This window comes from Patiria miniata, unplaced genomic scaffold, assembly GCF_015706575.1.
Source record: "Patiria miniata isolate m_02_andy unplaced genomic scaffold, ASM1570657v1 HiC_scaffold_1, whole genome shotgun sequence".
Taxonomy (NCBI): Eukaryota; Metazoa; Echinodermata; class Asteroidea; order Valvatida; family Asterinidae; genus Patiria; species Patiria miniata.
The window spans coordinates 15,729,550-15,739,404 of NW_024037047.1; the positions used below are offsets into that span (position 1 = coordinate 15,729,550).

Sequence of the window (9,855 nt, forward strand, 5' to 3'; positions counted from 1 at the left end):
GTAGCTCTCCATCGGTGGTGAATCAGGAACATAGCTAAACCTTGGTTCGGAGCCTGCGGCGGCATGGCTGGAAATCCTGGAATCTGGAACACCATATGGGGTGCTCTGTCGAGGCGCCACTTGCTCTATTCCGGGTCTAGCGGAGTCAGTTCCGCTATTCAAGAAATATTGGTCCGGCTGTGAAGCACCACTGGGTTCCTGTTGCATGCTTTCGGTGTTTACTGACTCATATTTGCTGGCTATAGTTGCCGACAGGGTTTCAATTTCTTTACCAACCTCTTTTAACTCTCTGGTGAGTAGCTTATACAACCGACTTTGTCCCTGTGGTGATGAAAGCATGTAAAAGTCCGTTCCACAGTTCATCGCAAAGACCATCGTTCTTTCTCTCACAGCAAAATTAATTCTGTCTTTTATTTATTTAGCTGACTACAATGACTGTCTTTCTGAGCGGCTTTATGATTTCCGGCCGGTTCTGTGATTCTCCGGGCGGCTTTGGAATTCCGGCCAGCTGTCTGGCTCTCGATCCGGGCGGCTTTGGAATTCCGGTTGGCTGGCTCTCCGGGCGGCTTTGGAATTCCGGTTGGCTGGCTCCCCGGGCGGCTTTGGAATTCCGGCCGGTTGACTGGCTTTCTGGGCGGCTTTGGAATTCCGGTCGGCTGGCTCTCCGGGCGGCTTTGGAATTCCGGCCGGTTGTCTGGCTCTCCGGGCGGCTCTGGAATTCCGGCCAGCTGTCTTACTCTCCGGGCGGCTTTGGTATTCCGGCCGGCTGGCTGGTTCTCCGGGCGGTTTGTCGGACACGGGGGGGGGGGGGGGAATTTGGTTTGAAAATTCACTACAACCTACGTTCTAAGCCTAGCTTGGATTAAAATCATAACACAAAAGAGTCCATATCCCGCCGCTGCCACCAATGTAACGGGTCTGGTTGCGGTCAAGGGCTTTTCAAGGCGGATTTGCTAGGGAAAATTAGGTCGGGTGCTTGTGACAAATAGCTACGGACGTGGACGGCACACAGACAGACAAATGGCAAAGTAAAATAAACACGGACACAGATGTTGGGTTCAGGAACAATTCTTCTTGTGATCGATATAACTTTACTCCACTTTATTCCATTTACATCTGTCCTGTCAAATAAGTTGCACGAGTCACTGGTCTGCCGCACAAGCTGTCCGAATCGTTAGCACGATCCTCTCAGTCCGACGTCCAGCTGGAAAGTGAGCGCGCTACTACAAGCCCGCGAAAAACCTGGCTTGTTGCCCAGTAACACACGTACAACGCGCGTGTCACGTACGCAGCGCGCAGTGCAGACGTGACCCGGCCGTGTTCGTTACAGTACTTATTTACTGGAAAATTCTTAATACCATAGAGTGCGGAAATCCGCCCCTTCGTGAAAACGCAAAACGGCACGTTTCGCAAATTCGCCCATTCGTTAATTATGTTAGTTAAGATTTTAATTAATTTTCGAACCCGGGATCTTTGTATCCAGAGCTCAACCCGCTATCCACTAGGCTACTGTGTGGTAGCTCGGCGATGTTCGTACTTTAAAATGCTTTAAAGGTAACTGTTTGACTAAATAACAACAATGCTCCTGATATCATTGTTGTGTTTTATGAATAAACATACTGGCCCGTTCAAACTATTGAACTCATGACTTTGAAGCATGCCGCCTACGAGAAAGAAATTCACCCGCGGCATAGCGCTTGCACAGAGCGACCATTTTTCTATAGGGTGCAACCCTGTATTAAAATTCCCACGGACACAAGTGCTAAATGCCCATACTTCAATTTTTGTTATGTACTCAGAACGCTCACAGTTATTTAAAGGGAACATGTAATAAGATTTGTATGACTTAAATACATTTAAAACAGCTTCCTTGCCATGTAACTATGACTTTCTACCTCCTTTGTAGCAGTAAAATGGAGAAATTTCAACATTTTAGTTGGTTTGCTAATGAAAATTTCCATATTCATGAGCCAAAGCGTGATGTCATTCAAAGCAGAACAGTAGTATCTCCATAGCATTTTGTATAAATATATATAAAACTTTTCTTCATTTTTTGGGGAGTAAGTTCATTTTTTTTAAACTTATTTATAATGTTTAACAGCTTGTTTGGACAATAGCTGTGGTCAATATTTTTTCAAAACTTTTTTTGTGGGTAAGTTTAAAGGACTAATTTTTAACAGTTCATATGCACTTTTGACAAGGAGTTCCTTGTGTGACAAAATCAAAGTAGCGCCATCTTGCATGTGTTGATGAAAGAATTTGCTAATAATTGAGAAAACCACCACTTTCTTGTCACTTTAAATGAAAACAAGTATTAAGATCGTGTATGTATTGTTGCAATTCATATCAATGTGCATGAAAACAAGATGAGCTGAATTTCCACTGCATGTTCCCTTTAAGCTGCAAAGAAAAATGATGATCATCATGTCATCTTTACCAGTGTGCACCCATACAAGGTCTCTATTTCCATTGTCCTATCCTGGCCCAGCTCCAGATGAACATTTAGACCGGGAGCTAGGTGGAGTTGAATTAACAATTTGAGCACAAAAGGTTTGACGCTACCAGGCCATTGTCCGTCAGGGGGTAGTTTAGAAATGGCCATTCTTGAGTTGACCTAGGTCAGATGGGGGTCAGGGGACCAAGGTCAAATGTCCAAAGTTTCGAATTTAATTTAAATGTCACGCACAGGTGCCGTTTTGGATTAAAGTGTTGAGATTGACCCCCTGATACCAAAAATGCTACTTAAGAACGGATAAAAGACAGATAAAGTTACCTAAGAATGATTTAAATGTTGTATTTCTATATATTTCAAATATATACTGTATACAAATGTACACGTATATCCTGGTAAAAGTGGAGCTGCTTAGACCCCTTATTTTACCCAAACCGTGCCCAGTTTTTAATAAGAGCATGAAATTCAGCTTGCAGAGCCAAAACGGTCAAAGAATCATGTTAAGAGGTGGATTCAACTTGAATCTTGTCGATTCGGGAGCGGAGCTGGATTTTTCAACAAGTGGTGAAAGGAGTAGAAACATGCCATGCCTTGAAATAATCTTGGACATTGTCCTCCCAAATTATGGGCGATGCCTAAATATGTAAAGGGGTGGTGCATACAGGGTGGTTCAAAAAAAGGACACCCACATTTGACAGAAAATTTCACCTATTTTTATTTGTTTTGTTTTTTTGACTGTCGATTAGTAGCAATTAAAGTACTGACCTTTAAGCAGATGTGATGAAAAAAAAATCGTTGCATTTGCACATTTTGTCGTTGAGCTATGCCAACTGGAACATTTCATGTGCGAAACCTGTTTGTCCACGGAGGTATACATTCCCTTCGCTTGACTGAGCTCAGTTATCGGAGCTTTATTTGAAAAGGCATGACATTTGATTGTTGTGTAATGTTATGCAACAACGAACTTAAGCCGACAGCTCATTCAGAAGATGATCTGAACACTGACATGAATAATAATTGGACAGCTTCAATAAAAGTTACCGGTGTCACATAAAAATTCGACTCCTATGAACATCGGACCGCTATTTCCCTATTATTGGTTGATCCCTCGCACGTGACAGGTCACTCACCCGAAACGATCCTAAAAATAGCATAGTATCGTACTCACGCGTGCGCAGTACAACCAATGAGTCCACATTTCATGGAGTCGGATATTCACGCTACAACGGGGCAAAATATATTTTGGTAGGAAGTTTCTTTTATTTGTATGAACTACGAAAACGTCCAATTTACATAGAATAACCCGTGGACAAGACTGATACGGCACTGGATTTGTGCACCCCTTTCAAAGTAAAACTCCGCCCTTACAATGGGCAAATTCCAAAATGGATCCCCCTCGTAAACATAATTATGTTGAGCCCATTTTTAATTCAACAAGGCCTGCCAATCGGTGTGGTTTTTGCCACAAAAATGCACGATGTTCGTCACAATTGAATCAAACCACTGATGCACGCCACCCCTTAACACTTTTAGCCACGCCCACAAATTGCGTGAAAATTATCCAAATTATGTTAATTAAACTCGAAACTTTGGACATTTGACGTTGGTCCCCTGACCTCCATTCGACCTAGGGCAACTCAAGATTTGCCATTTCTGAACTAACCCTCGACGGACAATGGTCTGGTAGCATCAAACCTTTTGTGCTCAAATTGTTAATTAAACTCCACCAAGCTCCCGGCCTAATTTAGTTGTATCAAAATTCAGCCTGCATCATAAAATGTGTAACTGAAATCGGTTGAAATGTTGATTTTTGATGCGAATTGTATGAAAACCAAAATTTTCATTTATTTTAAGGTATGCGGATGTCATATGTTTGGATCGGTTGTATTCTTTATACGTGTATGGCCTCATCAATGGCTTCAATCTTTTCCTTGCCTGATCGTAACTCTCATGTGTTAAAATTAATGATGAAATGGTCAATTAATAAACATTTAAGAACTGAATATAATCTAACATGGCATTCATTTCTTTTTCAGGGTGATACTCTGTTTGGCTCAAAGCTCGAAGAAGATGCAGTTGATACAACGGATCTCGGGGATACCTCGATAGAGCTTGTGATGTCAGACAACCTACAGGAAAAATTCAGCAAACTGAATGTAGAGGCAGAGCTTCAGGTGAGTGTCTTGGCCGGCCTGATCAAGTTGAGTGGATCAGGATCCTACCTAGGGGAACAAAGAAAGAGCGCTAGAGCTCAAAGTATGAGTCTAATCTACAAGCTGAGAACAGTCAATGAAGAGATCATGCTTCGCCAGAATAAAGATAAGATCGACCTGGAAATTCTGGCACCTTCAAATATGCAAACCGTAGATGCAACCCATGTGGTTGTAGCTATTGATTGGGGAGCAGTTTGCTCGGTTACCTGCGAGTACGAAAACAAAGAAGACAAAAATGTCACTGAAGTCAAAGGGGACTTGAGCGCAGAGCTTGATCAACTCCAAGTTTTGGTTGATATCAAAGGGTCTGCAAAAGCATCATATGATGATAAAAACAAAGGAAATCACAAAAAATTCAACTTCAAATGCAAAGCCGATGTGTCGGCTTCTGACAAGGATCTACCCGTGACATTCGAAGGTGCTGTTGAACTAGCGAGAAATCTCCCAAGTCTAGTTAAAGGTACAAACAAAGGGAAGGGGGTTCCATTGCTTTACGCGTTGAAGCGACTGGATGCTGTCGTCAAGATGTGTAGCCTCGAGATACAACTTCAAATACAATACACATCAATCAATGACGACATCATCAAAAAGTGTGCACATGTTGTGGAAGTAATCACCAAAAAGAGACAATTTCTCTACGATATTCAAAACGATCTGCATACCAGCGGGGAATTTGTCGCCGAAAGATCTCTAGCTAGGATCGATGATACCTTAAACGAGTTCATTGTGCAAGAAGCTGGTTTCAAGTCTAGGCTTCAAGATTTGGTGAAGAAAGTCAGGTCGGGTATTGTAGATGTCTCTAAAATCGAGGCATTCTTAGATAAAGAAGTGTCAGGGGCATTTTCCATTTCCGGATACAACGATCACATTAGAGAGTTTCAAAACGATGTGAACAAATTAAAATCTATCAAATCATGGAAGAAGAAGGGAATCATCTACATCGGGAAAAAATACGAAGTTACCGTGGACGACAGCAGAATGGTCTACGTACTCTACAAGACTGGCAACGAGAATGTAAAGAACGATCTTGATGAGAAAAATCTGGAGTTCTTTCTGCGACTACAAAAAACACATGCTCATGATGAGGACTACAAATTCATTGTTGTAGACCAAGACCTAAGAGAGGATATTTGGCCATCTGGCGAAAAGAAGACAACCATTCATAGCTTTGTAAATGGTGCTCAAACATCGGTAGACCTGTACGCCAAAGAAGGTGAAGACTCTGAGATGTGTCTGATAAAAATCACAGAACCAGTTTACCAGCAAATGCGCCCACACAACCGAGCATATGTCCAGATAAGATGCCCAAATGCTTTGGGCGAAAATGGTCAATGTTCAGGAGACCCTGTCACTTGGAAGTGTTACAAATGCAGAGAGTCGGTTGAATATGGCATAGAAGATAAACTGTTTCACTGCAAATGCGGAAAATCTGAGCCAAACAAATCATTCTGGCGTTGTTATGATGAGAATCACGGAAAAATCTACGTCAAGTACCCACACGATATTCTCTCTGCGGAGTTGTCAAATCTTCGGGCCATAAAGGAGTTAAACATCTTGATCCTGGGTGAGACAGGCGTTGGTAAATCTACGTGGATCAACGGTTTTATTAACTACCTTCATTTTGCTAATCTCGAAAAAGCTATGCATGCCAAGGAATTCCAGGTTTTAATACCGTCCAGCTTCACCTTTACACAACACGGGAAGCAAAAGAAGATAATGGTTGGGGAAAGTGACACCAATGAGAACATGGAAGTAGGAAAATCTGCAACCAAAGAGCCTCGTTCCTATGTCTTCCGTGTAGGAGAGGAAATCGTTCGCTTGATTGACACACCAGGAATAGGAGCTACTGAAGGTATACAAGAAGATAAGAAAAACTTTGACAATATTTTATCCCATCTGACCTTCTACGAGGAGATTCATGCTGTGTGCATACTTCTCAAGCCGAACAATGCACGTCTAACAGCAATGTTCCGCTTTTGTATCCAAGAACTCCTGGCCCATCTGCATTCGTCAGCCAAAGACAATATTGTATTCTGCTTCACCCATGCTCGAGGTACATTCTACCAGCCTGGAGACACCTTGCCTATCCTCAACAGAGAGCTCAGGGACAAACAGGTTGGAATTCAAGCTACTCCAAGCAACTACTTCTGTTTTGATAACGAGCCTTTCCGCTTTTTGGCTTGTGTGAAAAGCGGGGTGGAATTCAGCCAAGGGGAGATAAACGCTTATGCTGAAAGCTGGAACTGGTCTGTTGCAGAAACCAATAAGCTATTTAAGCACATCAGCTCTTTGAGGCCTCACAATATTCGTAACACTTTGAGTATGAATGAGGCTCGAAGAATCATCGTTGCCATGAGCAAACCTTTGGCAGAAGTGGCCAAGACAATCCAACAAAATGTACAGGAAGGCAATGAAGCAAAGACACAAATTGACCTGGTCGACAGAGATATGGACAGCTTGAAAGCCAATCTGAAATTTTCTGGATTTGACCTTAAGCGCGTGGAGCTAAGCTATCCTAGAACAGTGTGTGCCGATTTAAAATGTGTCAGATATGTCCCAATCGGTGCAAGTAGAATGCAAAACACAATATACGAGCAACAATGCCATCCGCATTGTGGTCTGAGCGGAATTCCAACGCAAACAACAAATGACGCAAGACTACAGGGTTGTGCGTGCATACGCGGGACTAATTGTACGAAGTGTGGTCACCATTACACCACTCATATGCACATGACGTATGACCTGCAGGTTTTCTCCATGGAATTCCTTTCTGAAGAAGTTCAAACACAAATCAATCAAAAGAAAAGCGCTATAGAAACCAAGAAAGCTTTCAAAGAAGCAATTGATACAAAAAATGCGGAATTGAAGAAAGAGGAAAACACCATCGTGAAAACTAGCGCCAAGTATGGCTCATTCCTCAAAGCAAATGCTCTCATACCCTACAATGATGCAGTTGGGGACTATCTTGACATGTCTATTGAACAAGAGAGAAACAAATCAAAGGCAATCCGAAATGACACTCTTCTGACTACAATGGAAGACATGAAGAGACAATATGAATACGAAAGGAGAATCTTGGATCAGGCAATCGATGAAGATGGTGGCGAAAACATACACACTCCAGAGGAAGTGATGAAGCTTCAGAAAGAGCTTTTTGGCCTAAAGCATATGGGACAAACATTGAAAGATCTCTTTGATGGAATTTCCATCTCACACTCTGCCAGAAACATTGCATTCCAAGAGACGACTGCCCCCATTCCACAGAAATACAAGAAAAAAGGGGCGAAGAGCACTTGGAACTTTTCCTTTTCAATGCTCCAATGGCTGCCTTTCTCACATTGAAAGCTACAAATTTAGTTATTGAGTCAGTGTACATGCATGACAAAACACGAAGCACTTTACAAGCTGGTCGCCTTTTTCAGCATATATCAATATATCAACCAACAAAACAATCCTGAAAAGAGGTGATTTCCATTCCCCGACAGGATTGCAAAAAGAACAGCAGCAACAACAACAACCCATACACATCTTCAACATCATCAATGTCATCACCTATTTTAATTCGGGCTTAATCTATACAAACTAACTCTCCACTTGATTGTGGTGGCCCAGGGATTTATTTCAACTCTAACGTCCAAATTAAAGAGACCACTTGTATTTACAAATATTTGTTTACATTATATACACTCGAGTTATACTTATTAGTTTAGTCTTCATAAAACACAAATACACCAGTTACTTCACAGCTTCATAATTCTGTATTTACTCAATTTGATCAAGCTTTTATATGAATCGACAATAAGTCTGATCCCCACTATATGGACTCGCCAGGCAGTCCTCAGAGTGCAGCCATCACTCGTGGGCACTCACTCCGTATGGGTAGCGGTAGACCTTTGTCTCACTACGACTCACTGGCTCTGGCACGATTCACTACACCTCACTGGCTCTGCCACGACTCACTACACCTGATCACTGGCTCTGCCACGACTCACTACACCTCACTGGCTCTGGCACGACTCACTACACCCTACTGGCTCTGGCACGACTCACTACATCCCACTGGCTCTGGCACAACTCACTTTACCTCACTGGCTCGACTCACTACATCTCACTGGCTCTGGCTCGACTCACTAAACCTACCTGGTTCTGGCAAGATTCACTACATCTCACTGGCTCTGGCACGACTCGCTACACCTCGCTGGCTCTGGCATGACTCGCTATACCTCACTGGCTCTGGCACGACTCACTTCACTTCACTGGCTCAGGCACGACTCACTACACCTCGCTGGCTCTGATATGACTCACTACACCTCACTGGCTCTGGCATGACTCGCTACACCTCACTGGCTCTGGCACGACTCACTACACCTCGCTGGCTATGGCACGACTCACTTCACCTCACTGGCTCTGGCACGACTCGCTACACCTCACTGGCTCTGGCATGACTCGCTACACCTCACTGGCTCTGGCACGACTCACTACACTTCACTGGCTCAGGCACGACTCGCTACACCTCGCTGGCTCTGGCACGACTCACTACACCTCACTGGCTCTGGCACGACTCACTACACCTCACTGGCTCAGGCACGACTCACTACACCTCGCTGGCTCTGGCACGACTCACTACACCTCATTGGCTCTGGCACGACTCACTACACTTCACTGGCTCAGGCACGTCTCAATACACCTCGCTGGCCCTGGCACGACTCACTACACCTCACTGGCTCTTGCACGGGTCAGTTATCTGGCTACAGAGTGGTGTGGGACAACCCAATACAAATTGTAGACTCAATCTAAACAGATTTTGGGCAGCATACGGTCTCCAGATTCTTTTACCACAAATACAATACGCAGTCAAGATTTGAACATTCATTTTATAACAGTTTCATTGCAAATCAGTCTTCATTATAAAAAAAAACGATCTTAACTGTAACTGTAAGCCACATTTCGATAAGGACCAGAGAGATTATTTTTTTTGCATTTTACTCAAATCTTATCATTACATTCACTTCTTATGATACACTTCATCGATCAACAAATGGTTATTGGACTTGGTCCTCACTTGCAACGGCTACAGGATGGGTGCTGCTATACCAGACTGAAGTTCAAAAATTGGGCTGGTGAATTTCGGAACTGACAATTGTGCCAAACTGGCACCAAACCGACAATCAGTAAGTGAATGTTACTGAT

At 43.2% G+C, this 9,855-nt stretch overlaps 1 protein-coding gene across 1 annotated transcript; it reads left to right on the top strand.

Moving 5' to 3' along the window:
* The first annotated feature begins 431 nt into the window (after window positions 1–431).
* Window positions 432–8,007, top strand: LOC119730783. Its single transcript, XM_038203815.1, has 2 exons — window positions 432–545; window positions 4,489–8,007. The coding sequence occupies exons 1-2, from the start codon at window positions 432–434 to the stop codon at window positions 8,005–8,007; spliced, it is 3,633 nt and encodes a 1,210-aa protein (XP_038059743.1).
* Window positions 8,008–9,855: the final 1,848 nt, after the last annotated feature.